At 17.2% G+C, this 16805-nt stretch overlaps 5 protein-coding genes across 5 annotated transcripts; 2 read left to right on the top strand and 3 right to left on the bottom strand.

The window, feature by feature from the left end:
* Window positions 1-438: 438 nt before the first annotated feature.
* PGAL8A_00243100 (conserved Plasmodium protein, unknown function) lies at window positions 439-2986 on the bottom strand (the record flags this gene model as incomplete). Its single annotated transcript, XM_028671167.1, has 2 exons — window positions 439-2630; window positions 2896-2986. 2 exons carry the CDS (start codon window positions 2984-2986, stop codon window positions 439-441), a joined length of 2283 nt encoding a protein of 760 aa, XP_028527846.1.
* Window positions 2987-4080: 1094 nt separating this feature from the next.
* On the bottom strand, window positions 4081-6722 carry PGAL8A_00243000 (GPI transamidase subunit PIG-U, putative; the record flags this gene model as incomplete). Its single annotated transcript, XM_028671165.1, has 8 exons — window positions 4081-4223; window positions 4367-4487; window positions 4658-4714; window positions 4803-4856; window positions 4999-5079; window positions 5257-5298; window positions 5382-5468; window positions 5649-6722. The coding sequence occupies 8 exons, from the start codon at window positions 6720-6722 to the stop codon at window positions 4081-4083; spliced, it is 1659 nt and encodes a 552-aa protein (XP_028527845.1).
* Window positions 6723-7500: 778 nt separating this feature from the next.
* Window positions 7501-8970, top strand: PGAL8A_00242900 (elongation factor Tu, putative; the record flags this gene model as incomplete). The annotated part of the gene is made up of 1 exon (XM_028671164.1): window positions 7501-8970. The coding sequence occupies one exon, from the start codon at window positions 7501-7503 to the stop codon at window positions 8968-8970; it is 1470 nt and encodes a 489-aa protein (XP_028527844.1).
* Window positions 8971-9687: 717 nt separating this feature from the next.
* On the bottom strand, window positions 9688-11868 carry PGAL8A_00242800 (conserved Plasmodium protein, unknown function; the record flags this gene model as incomplete). The annotated part of the gene is made up of 2 exons (XM_028671163.1): window positions 9688-11624; window positions 11772-11868. The coding sequence occupies 2 exons, from the start codon at window positions 11866-11868 to the stop codon at window positions 9688-9690; spliced, it is 2034 nt and encodes a 677-aa protein (XP_028527843.1).
* Window positions 11869-14755: 2887 nt separating this feature from the next.
* Window positions 14756-16388, top strand: PGAL8A_00242700 (ER lumen protein retaining receptor 1, putative; the record flags this gene model as incomplete). Its single annotated transcript, XM_028671162.1, has 7 exons — window positions 14756-15286; window positions 15393-15464; window positions 15585-15638; window positions 15728-15787; window positions 15869-15907; window positions 16004-16053; window positions 16340-16388. The coding sequence occupies 7 exons, from the start codon at window positions 14756-14758 to the stop codon at window positions 16386-16388; spliced, it is 855 nt and encodes a 284-aa protein (XP_028527842.1).
* Between the last annotated feature and the right edge of the window lie 417 nt (window positions 16389-16805).

Raw genomic sequence — 16805 nt, 5'->3', positions numbered from 1 at the left:
TTTTTTTTTTTTTTTTTTTTTTTTTTTTTTTTTTTGTGAATCTAAAAATTTAAACAAAATAAAAAGTTATTAATTAGGTGGTAATATGAAAAGAGACTGCATACCACATTTGTGTATTAATTAAATGCTATTAAAAATTATTAAAAATTATTAACAAATATTTAAGTACATATTAAAACAAAATTAAAAAATATAAAATATTATATGATTTTTTCATTTTATTAAATATAAATATATATATATAGTTAATATTAAAAATATAATTTGAAAAAATAAAATTTTATTTATAATATATATATATATATGCATATATATATGTTTAACATTTTTAAATTCATATATTTATTAACATTAATGTTATGAAAACTTTTTTTTTTTTTTTTTTTTTTTTTTTTTGTTTTAAATTTTTTTCCTAATTTGTTTTAGTTTATTTTTTTATTAAAAATTTTTTTTATTTTTAAAATTATTAAATGGTTTAGAATTAAATTTGTTGTTATAATTATTATTATTACCATTATTATTACCATTATTATTTCCATTATTATTTCCATTACTAAATTTATTATTAAATTTATTATAATTCCCAAAATTGTTGCCTGAAAAACCTTTTCCTGATCTTTTCTTATTTAATCCATTGTTATAATTAAATTTTTTATTATTATTGTTATTATTATTATTATTGTCCATTTGACCATTATTTAATGTTAATGAGACATGAATAAAATTTTCATTCAAAAGGCAACCATCTTGTTCTAAAGATTTTATGCAACTTTCAAGATTATCAAATACAACAAAAAATTTTGGTTTATTATTAGTAAAATAAACTTCAACTATGTTTCCATATTTTTCAAACATTCTTCTAGCATCATCTTGCGTTGTATTTTTACTAGTATGATAAAGAATTATTTTGCTTGATACATTAGGATTTTCAAGAAATTTTATAGGAACCCCTTCAAAATATTCATTATTTTTTGATAAAAGTTTATCTTTTATATTTCTATCTGAGCAATAAATATATGCACTATTATTATAAGCATTGATATGTATAAAAATCTTATCTTCATTGAAATGTTCATCTAACAAATCTTTTAAAAAATTTTTTAAATCCCCTTCTTTTGTATTTCTGCTTATATTGAGCAAGGTTACTATAAATTCCTCTTTCATATGTTCATTGAAATTCTGTTCATATTCTATGTTGTTCATCTTTTGCTTTTTATTTTTTTCTTTATTTACATTTTCATTTACATTTTTTCTTTTATTTTTTCCTTCTATTCCATTTAATTCTTTTTTCTCTTCAACTTCCTTGTTAATTTTATCAGAAATATTTTTTTCTTCTTTTTCTTCTTTTTCTTCATCTGAATCGGAATCTGAATCTGATTCTGACTCTGAATCTTCTTTTTCTACTTTTTGTACTTTTTCTTTACTTTCTTTTTCCTCATTTGATTCTTCCGATTCTGAATCTGAATCTGAGTCTGAGTCTGAACTTGATTCTTCTTTTTCTAATTTTTCTATATTTTCTTTTTTTTCCACTTTTTCCTCTTTTTTCTCCTTCTCTTCATCTGATTCGTCTGAATCCGAATCTGAATCTGAATCTGAATCTGAATCTGAATCTGAATCTGATTCAGATTTTTCTACTACTTTTTCACTTCCCATCTTTTTTTCCTTTTTCTCTTCATTTTCTTTATCTGATTCATCTGAATCTGAACTCAATTTTTCTTCTACTTTTTCTTCTTTCTTTTCTATTTTCTTTTTTTTTTCTTTCTCAATTTTTTTTTTTTTCTCTTTCTCTGATTCTTCAGAGTCTGACTCTGATTCAGATTCTGCTTTTTCCTTTTCTTTTTTTTCTTCTTCCTCATCTGAGTCTGAGTCTGAGTCTGAGTCCGAGTCTGAATCTGAATCTGAATCTGATTCAGATTCTGCTTTTTTCTTTTCTACTTTTTTTTTTTCTTCTTTTTCCTTCTCCTCCTCCTTTTCTTCTTCATCTGAATCTGAGTCTGAGTCTGAGTCTGAGTCTGAATCTGATTCAGATTCTGCTTTTTTCTTTTCTATTTTTTTCTTTTCTACTTTTTTCTTTTCTATTTTTTTTTTTTCTGCTTTTTCTTTTTCCTTCTCCTTTTCTTCTTCATCTGAGTCTGAGTCGGAATCTGAGTCTGAATCTGAATCTGAGTCCGAGTCTGAATCTGATTTTTTTTTTTCTAATTTTTTTTCTTCTTTTTTAACTTCAGATGAGTCATTTTTTTTTTTTAATACATCTTCGCTTTTAACGTTTAAATCTGAATCTGAGTCTGAGTCTGAGTCTGAATCTGAACTTGAACTTGAACTTGAATCATGTTTATTTTTCTCTTTTTCATTTATTTTTTTTTCAATTACTTCTTTGTTATTGTCATTTGATAAATCTGATACATTTTTTTTTTCTATCTTTGCTTTTTTTTTGTTTTGTTTTTGCTTTTTACTTTCATTTTTTTTTTCAATTTCATTAATTTTGAAATTTTTTTGATGTAAATTACCAGTATTCAAATTTTTCTTATTCTTTTTTTTACTTAAGTTATCGTTTGAAACCTGAAATTTTGCTTCAGAATCAACTGCAGTGGATACTGTTGATTTGCTATCGTTTTTATTATCATAGTTTTCTATAAAAAAAAAGTTTTTTAAAATATAAAAAAAAAAGTTAAAAAATATACAACATTCAAATAAATGAATATATTTATATAAATTCTATATAGATTATTCTATTTATTTTTTTTTTTCAGAGATCTTGGTGAAAAAACAAAAATCATCAACTTATGTCAGTTTTTCTTTTTTTTTCATCATTAAAAAAAAATATATTTTTATAAATATTTAAAAATATTTATTTTAAAAAGGATATATTTTAAAGTATTCTTTCTATATGCTAACCTTCTAATTTATTTTTCAAATCTTTTTTTTTGCTTAATTCAGAATTTAATTTAGTCTTTGACTTTTTTTTTTTATCTACTTTTGAAGCCATTTTCATAAATTAAAAATATAATAAAAATAAAGTAATATATATAAAAAGAAATAAAACAAAATAACATTAAATAAAAAAAAATTATTAAATAAATAATTTTAAAAAAATTTCATTATTATAATTTAAAATATCTTTATAAATATATATAATAAAAATTTTCAAAATGTGAATTTTTATTTAATTAAAATAAAATGTTCTATAATAAAAATAAAAACTGAATATTCACAAAAATATAAATATCACATGGAAATAAAATTTTAAAAATTAATATAAATTTAAAATATATTAATACTTGAATAAAAATTAAAAAAAATATAAAAATTTCAAAATTATATACAATACAGTATGCATCTTCATAAATGCACAAATTTCGGTGGCGAAATTAAAAAATAAAAAAAAAAAAAAAAAATTCTTATTTTAGCTTTTTATATTTTATACTAATTTATACATACTGTTTTTAATTTTATTAATATATAGTAGAAAAGAAAAAAAAAAAATGAAGAGAAAATTATGAAATGCAAAAATAATGTTGTAGAAAATTTATATATACATCATAGTTTTTTTTTTGATCAAAAACAATTTTTTTGTAAATATTTTATTAACCCCTTTGCATACTAAATTTTTATTACTTTCAAAAAAAAGTCTTTTTAAAAATAATTTACAAAGCTATTTGTAATAAAAAAAAAAAAAAAAAAAATATGAAGTTTCAAATTTCATGTTCATATAAAAAAAAAACAAAAAAGAAATTTTCTGTATAAATAAACTAAATTTTTTTTCATAAGAAAATAAAAAAAAAAAAAAAAAAAAAAAATAAGTATCATTTAAATATTTATAACCAAAATATAAAAGAGAAAAAAAAGTTATATATTTCAATATATAGAAACATTTTTATTGATGTAATATATTTTTATTAATTTTTTTAAAGGAAATAAAAAAAGTATATTTATATGTTAATATAAACTTTTAAGAATAAAATTTAAAGTTTATATATTTTATAATAAAGGAATTTAATTAGATATTGTGTATTTTTTTTTTTTTTTTTTTATTATTATTTAAAATCAAACAATTTACTATTATATGTATAAAGGAGTAAATTATGAAAATTTGTTTTTTAACATTTTTAAAATATTAAGTCTTTTTTTTTTTTTTGATACAAATATACATTTTCCTTCTTCCAACTGAGCTGTAGGTGTTTGCACACGAATGTAGAATTTTAAGCTATTTGATATAATATAAGCTATAAAAAAATAATATAAACATATATATATATATATATATATATATATATATATATATATATATATATATATATATATATATATAATTTTGATGCATTATTATTTAATAATGTAATGCTTAAAGGAATTTTATTTTAATTACTGATTATGTTAAAAATCACAATTTGATTAAAATAAACATAGTTGGCATTTCCTGTATTTTTTCTCAGCCACAAATTTATTGTTACGGAGAATAAACTTAAATTTCCTAATAATATTATTAACTTGAATAGAAAAAAAAAATATGTATGTTTATTATATACTTATAAAATAAGATAAAAAAAAAAAAAAAAAACAATATAGTATGTATGATCAAAATAGCTTTATATATATGCAAAGGAAAATAATTACATAAAATAATATTTAAATTAATTTTAAAATTTTATGTTTTTACTAGTTTAATGAAGGGAATAGTATATAATGTTTTTTCGTAATCAATAGCTAATATCAACTGAAAAAAAAAAAAAAAATATATATATATATTTATATATACAAATGATTTAGTTTATTTTCTTAATGTTTAAATTATTTAAAATTACCAAAGAATATACTATATCATTAATTGTTATATTAGGTTGAAACACCAATGCAATCTAAAAAAAGAAAAAATTTAATAAAAATACATATTTTTAATAAAAACAATTAAAATTATATATTATATATACTAATGTCCTTTTTTCTATATTTATTTATTTGTATAAATTATATGAAATTAAAAATTTTTTTATTTTTTACTGTAATCATGGTTGTTAAATAAATAAGGGGAGTTTTTACTAGACGAAAAAAAAGAGGTAGAGGATATAAAAACACATGAAACTGTATTAAAAAATAAAAGAAATAATGAAAAAAAAAGGAGGTATTTAATTTCTATTATAATAATTTGGAAATTCTTTGAAATAATTTTATTTATTATTATTTTATATCTTTTTAATTATTATGGTTTTAGTAATATATAGCTACTATGTTTAGTGTGTATATTTAATTTATTCTTACATGAAACAAGAACAAGAAAGAATAATAATAATCCCTGAACATCTAAAAATAAAAATAAAATATTTTACATTATGTATTATTTTCTTTTTTATTCTATTATTTTCTACAAAAATAAAATGACTTACCAAGGAAAAAATGTACCAAAAGTTACCCAAGTTTGGCAGTAAAAACAATAGTTTATATTCATTAATCAATGTATTATTTAAAAAGAACTAATAAACACATAAAAAAAAAAATATATATATATATATATATATATATATATATATAAAGTATTTAAATAAATTTAAATGTTATTTTAGTTTTAATAATTTTATATATTAGAAATATAATTTGTTCTATTCAATATATAAAATGTTTATGTATGTTTAAAATTTTTGTTTTATTGTTACCATTGAATTTTCATTAAAATATGAAGATACATATATTAACATAAAATAAGTTGTAAGAGTACTAAGAAGTAAAAAGATATTTTTTAATAGAATACGAAAAAGATTATAAAATTTTACATTTTCATTAATTTCATGTTTATTTATTTTTTCATGAATACAAATAATAAAATTGTTAATTCCTATTATAATAAGTATAAAATGAAAAGATGATACATATAAAAGAATTGCATTAAAAAATATGATCATAAATAAATTAAGAATAGATAAAAATTTCTTTGAAAATTCATTTATTCTTAAAAGGGATAGATAAAAAGATGTGGTCACAATTAACAACTTAAAATTATCAAGAGATAAAAAACTATTTGATAAAATTGTAAGAGGGTTATTTAAATATATATTGATTAATAAAATTGAGTTTATTAACTTCCATCTTTCTTTTTTATTTTGATTCACATAATTAAAATAAGTATCCCATGTCATTAATTTTTCAATAATTAAAAATAAAAAAATGGCTATTAATATGTCTATTATAGTAATAAATATATAATAACGAAACTCATAATTATTTGTGATATTTGATAATGTACTATTATTAAACCTCAATTTTTTAAAAATAATAAAATGTATAAATTTCAAAAATAAAGGATTAATTCTTACTGTTAAAGAATAATAAATATCTTTATACAATTTGCTTAACACATAGCTTTCGTATATATATTTAAAATTATATATATCTGAATTAAAAGAATAATGCATAGAATCATTTTTGAATAAAAATTGTTTTAACTGATTATTTCTTTTATTTGTTTGAAAATACTGCTCAAGCTCTTTTAATTTCTCATTTTTATTATATTTAAATTTGGTAACATTGTTTAGTTCATTTTTCGCTTCATTCATAGTTTCATCAATATTTATTAACTTATTAATATATTCATAATTACTTCCTTCTAGTACATTTAAAAGTAAAAAAATTAAAATTCTTATTATCAAACAAAAAAAGCAACTAGCTATTAAATATTTACACCTACATTTTTTTTTATAATTAAGTAATTTATTTTTCTTTATATCATTCATCTTTTTGAAAAAAAGATAAATATATTATCTATCTCTCTTTATATATATATATGAACTACAAAAGTTCAATGTACACAATACAAAAAGGAAACAAAAAAAAAATATGGAATTTATAAAAAAGAAATTACTAAAAATTTTCTTAAATGTGTAAATATTTAAGTAGCACAGTATTTTTTTATTTCATTTCTATTCATATATATATATAAATATATATATACTTTTTTTTTGTTATTAAGAAAATCTTTTTGTTAATATAAACTAAAAAAAATTCATTTTTTTTTATAGTTCTCCTTTCAAACATAAAATAGAAGTGATCAAAAAATTAACGAATAAATTTTTAAATGAAAGAATTATAATTAAAATTATTGATTCGCAAAAAATTTTTAATATATTTTTTCATTTTTATTTCATTTGTTAGATTTAAATAATGGGAATAATTTTTTTAAAATTTTTGATTTTTTAATTTTATTAAGATTCATAAAAATAAAAAAATAAATAAAAGCATTTTTCTTTTTTAATACATTAAAATAATTCTATAAAAAAATTAATCTTTAAAAATTTAACTTTTAATAATAGAAACATTCCTTTTATGAATATTTTAAAATGTTAATGAAATAAATAGTATTTATATACTATAAAAGAATATTTAAAATTTTATGTTTGTATATATGAATTATACAATTTATAAATAGTAGTAATTCATTTATATTTTGTTTTATTTTGTTTTGTTTTATTTTATTTTATTTTATTTTTTTTTTTTTTAAATATATTAATAAAAATGTTAAAAACAAAATATAACTTTTTAAATGTATTTCCGAAAAATGAAAAAATAAAATATGGTTTTAATAAATTGAATCAAGTATTAGAAGTAAATAAATTAAATAGAAATACGAACAAATGTAAGGAAGTAAAAAATATAGGGAATAATAATTTTAACAAAACAATTAATAATATTAATAATAATAACAATAATAATTTAAAAAATGTTAATAAATTAATAAATGATATATATATTGAAAAAAGAGATGAAAATTTATTTAAAATATTTAAAAAAAATTTTGCAATAGGAGTATTCGAAAGAAAAAAGCCTCATATGAATATTGGAACAATTGGTCATGTTGATCATGGAAAAACTACCTTAACAGCAGCAATAACAAAAGTTTGCTCCAATTTAAATAGAGGAACATATAAATCATATGAAGAAATAGATAAAACCCCAGAAGAACAAAAAAGAGGAATTACAATTAATGCTACCCATGTAGAATATGAAACTGAAAAAAGACATTACAGTCATATTGATTGTCCGGGGCATTTAGATTATATTAAAAATATGATTACAGGAACATCTCAAATGGATGGAAGTATTTTAGTTGTTTCTGCTTATGATGGATTAATGCCACAAACGAAAGAACATGTCTTATTATCTAGACAAATAGGTATTGAAAAAATGATAGTTTATTTAAACAAGATAGATATGTGTGAAGATCAGGAATTAGTTGATTTAGTAGAGCTAGAAATACGAGAATTATTATCCTTTCATAAATATGATGGAGATAATGTTCCATTTATAAAAGGTTCTGCGTTAAAAGCATTAAATGATGATAAATCAGAATATGGTGTTCCTTCTATTTTGAAACTGTTAGATGCATGCGATAATTATATTGATGAACCTAAACGTAAAATTGATTTACCATTTTTAATGAGTATAGATGATGTTTTGCAAATATCAGGTAAAGGTACCGTAGCAACAGGTAGAGTGGAACAAGGTATGTTAAAATTGAATGATCAAGTTGAAGTTTTAGGAATAAAGGATAAAACAATCAAAACTGTTATTACAGGAATAGAAATGTTTAGAAAAACGCTAGATACTGCACAAGCAGGTGATCAAATTGGGGTTATGTTAAAAAATGTAAAAAAGAATGATATATCAAGAGGAATGGTTATAACAAAAATAACTAATATGAAAACATACAAAAAATTTGAAAGTGACATTTATGTTTTAAAAAATGAAGAAGGAGGAAGAAAAAATCCTTTTTCTTCTTATTATAGACCACAGGCATATATAAGAACAGCCGATGTTAATTGTGCAGTTATACTAAATGAAGATACTCAAATAGCTAATCCTGGTGATAATATTAAATGTACAATTGAACTAATGTATCCTTTAGCTTTAGATAATGGATTACGATTTTCTTTAAGGGAAGGTGGAAAAACTGTTGCTTCTGGTGTTATAACAAAACTTTTATAATTTAAAAAAAAAAAATAAAAAAAATTATATATTGAAATAATTAAGGGATATACATAATCTTATATATTAAGTAGATATATATATTTGGAATGATTATATTATTAAATTTGCTGAAATAGTTATTTTTATTTTATATATTTTATATTATTTTTATATAGATTCATTTTATATGTATATATTTTATGTTAATATATTTTTATTTTATTTTATTTTTTTTTTTTTTGTTATTTAAATAGAATTTTAAGATTTAAAACAAATATTTATATTTTCTATTATTTTTATTTTAATTTTTTTTTTTTAAATAACTTCTTTAAAAATTATTATAACAAATAATTAAAAAGTTCTAATATTATAAACTTTTTTGAAATTATAAAATATTAGGGCATATTATTTTAAAAAAAAAAAAAAAAAACATGTATTATACTAAAAATAAAGATACAGAATTTGTTTTGAAAAAAAAAAAAAAAAAAAAAAAAAAAGTTAATAAAAAAAATGATAGTAAAGTAAAAGATAGGATGATATAAATAAAATAATTCAATATGTCTTAATGTAAATTAAAAAAAAATACTAACTAAAAAATTTTCATTAAATAATCAAATAAATGCATAATATATATACACAAAAAATACATTAAAAAAATACATTAAAAAATAAAACAATGATATAGATATATATATATTTTTTATTTGTTTTTCCTATATTTGTTATTCTATATTTTCATATAAATAATCTTGAGAATTCTTCAATACGATATTTTTCTTCCGTTATAGGACACTCAAAGAGGTCATCTGATTTAAGAAATAATGAAATGGCTTTTTCTGAATATACATGTCCCGCAGGTGTAGTAAATGGAGGATTATTTTCATCCATTACTTCATTCGTATATGGACAAACTAAAAAACTTCTTGTTTTTTGTATATGAGGTAAACAATTGATAGTATTCTTTAATTCATCAATACATGTTGGACATTTTGTTGATTTTTTTTTTCCACAATGTTCTGTCTTTATAACTGAAATACCAGCTTTTAATAATAATTCAAGTAATGGCTTATTTAATACTCCTGATATTTCTGAATATACCTTTTTAAATATTTTTATTATTTTCTTCCATCTTTTTTCATTAAATGCTTTTAATGATAATGTACTGTTATTTAAACCTATATGTGTAATTATATATTTGACATCATAAGTTATACAACCTTCAGGTTCGGATACTGTTTTTTTAATATATTCAATAGCTTCAAAAAACTTTTTTTCAAATATTAAATTTATAACATGTTGCAAATGCAGCTCTGATTCTATATTAGAATCAATTTTTTTTAATTGAGACTTATATTTTTGGCACCATTCTAATGCTGGTTTCGTATTATGATTTTTTAATTCATTTATTATTCCTAAATAATCTTTATAAACATCAGCATCTGAATAATTTTGTAATTTGTATCTTTTACAAAATACTTCTTCTGTATCAAAATATCCATATCTTGATAAATATCCATCTATTAACCAATTGATTCTATTTTCATAAGTTTCAAATCTAAAATCATGTTTCAAATTTTCTAGTTGAATATCTGCCTCAAAATAAATATATTTAAGTCTATTCACTAATCTTTTAACATATTTATTTAATAGCAATTTGGATTCATTAACTTTATTTTTTAGAATTTGTAATTTTTCTATTATAGTATTTAATTTATCTATACATGTATCATCATTTAAATTTGTTAACTTTTTTTCAATAAATAATGTTATTATCATAATATTTTTTTCTAACTCCTTTTGTATATTTCTGAATGTATTCAATATACATTTTAATGGAACTTGTATAAAAGATTTATCGATGGAATTTAGGGATAGTTGTTTTACTTCACTATCTTTGTCATTTTCATTTTTTTTATTGTCACAATTTTCTGTTTCATTTTTTTCTTTTTCCTTTTTAAGTTTCATATCTGCTTCTAACTCATTTTTTTCTTCATCATTCTCTACTTCTCCACCGATAGATTTCATTAAATGTTTTATCAATTTTTTTTTTTTCAATTTACTTTCTGTTTCTTTTTCTTCATTAAATTTATTCATATCACTTTTATCCTCATTTATATCAAGTATTTTTATATCTTCAACAAATGCATAATTTAAATTATTCCATACATCAACATCGTCATATTTATCAAAATCATTATCATAAAATAATTCATTAATTATATTTTTCTCACATCCATCTTCCCCTTTTTCATTTTGATTGCTCTTTATATAATCATTTTCTTTTTTTATTACTGTATTTTTATTTTCTTCATTTATTAATATATCTATGTTTTGTTTTTCATTATTTAAATTTATATTTTCTTCATGATCTTTCACTAAATCTTTTTCTTTACCTTTATTTTTTTTATCATAATTTTTCTCATATAAGTCATTTTTGTAAATGGAAAGATCTTTTTCTTCTTTTAAGTATTCCTTAATTCTATTTTCTAAAGTAAAAATAGCTTTAGAGTTTTCTTCAATAGTTTTAATTTGTTTTTCTAACTTTTCTTCTAAAATTTCAAGTGTCTTACTTTTTTTGCTTTCATCATTATTCTCTTCACTGTTTTTAAAATTGCTCACAATATTTTTCTCATTTACACTTTTTTCTTTGTTTATACTTTCACTTTTATTATCTGCATTATAAGAAAAAATAAAGAATTTTATTTCAATATATTTTAAATTGTTATTATTTATTTATTTATTTTTTTTTTATATTTTTTCCTTTATTCAATTTATTCATTAACTCGTTAGTGTTATTACTAATTTTTTTTTGTTATTACCTTCTTTTTCTTCAAATGATAAATTTTTATTTTTTTCATCAAAAGTATTTTCTATTTTTTCTTTATCTCCATCGAATGGACTACTTTTTTTTTCCATACTTTTTTTTTTTTAAAAAAAATGTCTTAAAAAAGGATAATCTTTTTCCTTCTATTGTTTTTTTCTTTTTTTTTTTTTTTTATGGTTAACAAAAATAAATAAATGCATAAGATTATAAGGATATAAAAAATATTATTATAAAATATTTCATTAAACTATATATATATATATAATATATTTTTATTAAGTAAGTGAAATATTATTTTTTCAATTCTTAAAGTGTATAAAAAAAGATAATATATAAATTTACATATTTTTAAATTTCAACGTTGTAAAATATTATGGTTATTAATATAGCAAATAATAAAAAAAAAAAAAAAAAAGTTTTATAAAAACGTTAAAAATAAAAAGATTTTTTTAAAAGATAATTTTTTTTTATATTTTTGCATGGAGCTATTAAGAGAGAAAAAGTGTGTATGATATCTAATATTTTTTTCTTTATATATAAGTATACAATTATACACACATAAATATGTATATATTTTTATTCAAATATTTTTTATTTTTTTTTGAAGTAAAATAAAAATACATATAAATATATACATTACACACTTATTAAATTTATTAAATTGAAAAAAACATCATTTAAAATGTCTTTTTATAATTTAAATTATGAAATATTACTTCTTTTTAATTATTTTTCTAACAAAAAAAAAAAAAAAATAAATAAATAAAATAAAATACAACAAAATTAAAAAGCTGAAAAATTGTATTAAAAAATATAAACTTAAAAATACTTTTGTTACAAAGAATAAATTAAAAAATAAAATTTTTATTAAAGGAAATAAAAAGAAATATATTTTCGTAGATAAAATTAGAAAAAAAAAATTTTTAATTTTTTAGCTTAAATTATTAAAGATATAAATAAATAAGGAAATCATAAATATATATATATATATAGAAGTTATAATTTCTTAAAAAAATACTTAAGGAAAAATAATTTTATCAAATAATATTTGAAAAAAAAAGTTGTTTTATTAAATAACATCTTATTTTTTAAAAACAAATTAAATTGATTAATATTTATGATAACAAATTCTGTTAAATTAACAAAAAAAATAGTTATACTTATTTATAATATTATTTTCTTTACAAGATAAAACTTATGATTTTACTACATGCCATATTAAAATAAAAATTAAAGTTTTACTTTTTTGTATAAAGTATAAAACATTTTCATAATTTTATTACATTTTTAATAAATCATTAGAAGCATAATTTTATTTTACTTATTTATAAATATTTAGATTAAAGAAGAAAGATATATAAAACTATTTATAAACATTTTTAAAAAGAATATATTTTTCTTTTCCCATTTTAAAATTATGCATATATATATATATATGCATTTTTTTTTTTTTTTTTATTTTAATATAAAGATACTCATAATGTCTACTTTTCTTCTTATATAAAAATTTCTTATAAAAAGTATTCAGAAAAAAAGGAAAATACAGAAAAAAAAAATTTTATAAGTTTCTCTTCAAAAAAGTGGTTAATTTTTAAAATATTGTCTAAAATACAAATTAAAATATAAAGATAAAATTAAAAAAGATTTTTATATTTATATTAACAACTATTTAATTAAAATAGATCAAATGTTTTCTTTTTTAACTTTAATTATATTTAAAAAAAAAAAAAAAAAAAAAAATCTAATTATTTTATTTTTAAAACATTAACTTTTTATTTCCAAAATTTCATAATATATATTTAATGAAGTATATGTATTAATTAATTGGATGAAAAAAAGTTTATCAAATTTATTTTTTTTTATTAAACTATGATTTATAAAATCTTTGAGCATAAAGGATAATAAATATTAATAAATAATATCCTTAAAAAGTTGTAGTATAAAAAAAGTATAAAAAAAAAAAGTAACGTTTAGATATATTCTCTAAATATTTACTTATTATTATAAATTAAAAAAAAAAAAAAAATTATAAAATATAGAAAAATGTTATTATAAATTATAATTTTTAGTGAAAACACAAAATTTCATTAAATTTATTATTCTTAAGTTATATATACATATATATATATATTTATATATATATATTAAAAATAACGAAGTTATGCTAATAAATACAAGAAGCTTTATGTTTATATTTAAAATCATAAATTATAAATAAAAATATAAAATATATTCATTAAAAATAAAAATAATTAATTTTTTTATTAATATAACAGATTTATAACAATTTGTGTACAAACTGTATTTTTTTTTTTTAACTTTGCAAAAATATATTTTAAAGCTTACAAAAAAATTTTTTACACAATTTTTTTTTTTTTTTTTTTTATATTAAAATATCAATGTTGAATGTGTATTAATTTATAATTAAAAATGCAAATTTATTTTTATTATAGTTTTGTAATTTTTAATCGAAAAGGAAAACATAGTTTTTTTTTTTTTTTTTTTCAATAAAAATTTCTAAAATTAAAAAATTAATTGCAGTATAAGAATAAAAATAAAAAAACCAAAAAAAAATAAAAATATTATAATAAAAAAAAAATAAATAAAAATAAAACATATTACCTTTGCTATATAAAAAAAAAAAAAATTTTTTTTTAATGTAAAATTTTTAGTTTTATAAATTAAATGATATTAACTTAAAAATATACTTGATAGAAAAAATAATTTTGCTAATCGTTTTGAGTAATAATCAAGTTGCTTTTGTTAAAATTAATTGATTTATAATAAGCATATATTTACAGAATAAAGAAAAGTGCTGTAAAATAATTGGGAATTAAATAAAAAATCCTATTAGAAAATAATTATTTAAGATTTACCTTTTTTTTTTTTTTTTAGGAAGAATTAAATATTAAAAAAAAATAATAAAAACATATATATATATATATATAATATACATATATTTATCTATAATATAAAAAAATGAAAGGGGTAAATGATTTTATTAGAAAAGTTAATGATACAGAAAAAATGAAGAGATATTTATCAGATCATAGCTCTTCGATAAAAATATATTGTTTCTTTCTATTTTTAGTTTTTATTTTTTATCATTTATTTTCCGATGGAGATTTTTCATTTTTATTAACATTATCATCTGTAATTAGTATGTTTTCATTTCTAATGGTATTTGTTAAAATTGAAATGAACAAATCTTGTGCAGGTGTTTCATTAAAAATGATGGAATGTTATGTTGTTCTAAATACTGCAAGATTATTATCTATAGTACCTTTTGAAGGATATCTACCATATGATAAAAGTGGAGATTGGTTATATCAATTAGTTGAAGCAATTTCTTTATTTATTAATTGTTGTATCGTATATTTGTGTAGATATAAATATAAAAACACATATGACAATGTAAATGATATATTTAATAACTTATTTTTAATTATACCTGCATTTATAATTGCAGTTTTTGTTCATCCATCTTTGAATTCATTTCTACCAGCTGACGTAAATAAAAAAAAAAAAGATTAATCAAATTCTATTAAATATAAAAATATAATTTATATTAATAAAAAAATAATTCAATATATTTAATTTTTTTAATAATATTCAGGTATCATGGTCATTTGCTTTATATCTAGAATCAGTTTGTGTATTACCACAGTTATCTATGTTTCAGAAGGAAGTATCAAAGAAAAAAAAAATTCATTCTACAAATAATATATATATATATATATCATATTTTTTTTATATAATTATTTTAAATTTATTTTTTATTAAAACTTCACTTTTTTTTTATTCGTAGGGAAAAGTAGCAGCATTTACAACTCACTTTTTAGCTTCACAAGCTTTTTCAAAAGTAAAAAATAATTAAAATATATTTAAAATAAAAAATATTTTATATTCATTCTTTTAATTTTTTTTTTTTTTTTTTTTTACATATATTAGGTTTTGTCTTTTTTTTTTTGGATAGTATCACATAAAGAACTGAACTCATCAGATAATATTGTAAATTTATATTTTTCATTTATAATTTCATTATTTTATTAATATATATATATATATATATATATTTTTTTTTTGTTATAGATTAAGTCTTATGTTGGTTTATGGGTTGTTATTATGCAAGTAAGATAATATATACATATATATAGATATAATTATATATATAATTATATATATAAATATATATATTTTTTTTTTTTTTTTTTTTTTTATCTTTAGGTTGTTCAATTAGCTCTAATGGGAGATTTTATTTATCATTATATTAGATGGTACCAAACAAAAAAAACAAATTTTTTTAAACTGAATAGATTTTATAAATATATATTGCATAAAAGAAAAATATAATAAGGTTCCTTATTTATTTGAATATTTTTAATAAAATTTTTCTTACACAAGTATATATATATATATATAGATATATATATATATATACATATTTAATATATTTCTATTGCTATTATATATATGTTTTTTTTTTTTTTTTTTATCTAAAATAATCTTACCATATGGAAATAATTTTATTCTAAAATTTTTTTTTTTGCTATTTATTCTTAGTTTAAGCAAGGGAGTATCATTTGATAATTTATTAAATGAAAATGTTTAAAAATAAATTAAAATAAAAAAAATTATTTTTTTAATTTACTTTATATATGACAAAAATATTACAAAAATTTCAAAACTTTTTTTTTTTTAATATTTTTAAATAATATATTTTGTTTTAATGAAAAAGTATATATATATAAATATATATATATATATATATATATATATATATATATATATATATATATATAAAGAAAGAAGATATTTTCAAATATTAATGGGAATAATATAGATGAGAAAAAAAAAGAATATGCCATCTAAAGAAAAATAATAGTTAAGATTATAATACTTAATGATTATGAAATTCAAATAGAATTATTCTCATTAATTCTTTTTAAATATACACATTAATATTTAGTTTTTTTTTTTTTTTTTAAATATTTAAATTTTTGTAAATGTCCTTTTTTTTTTTTTTTTT

The sequence above is a fragment of the Plasmodium gallinaceum genome (assembly GCF_900005855.1).
Source record: "Plasmodium gallinaceum strain 8A genome assembly, contig: PGAL8A_v1_76, whole genome shotgun sequence".
Classification (NCBI taxonomy): domain Eukaryota; phylum Apicomplexa; class Aconoidasida; order Haemosporida; family Plasmodiidae; genus Plasmodium; species Plasmodium gallinaceum.
This window is presented reverse-complemented; position numbering and strand designations above follow the sequence as displayed.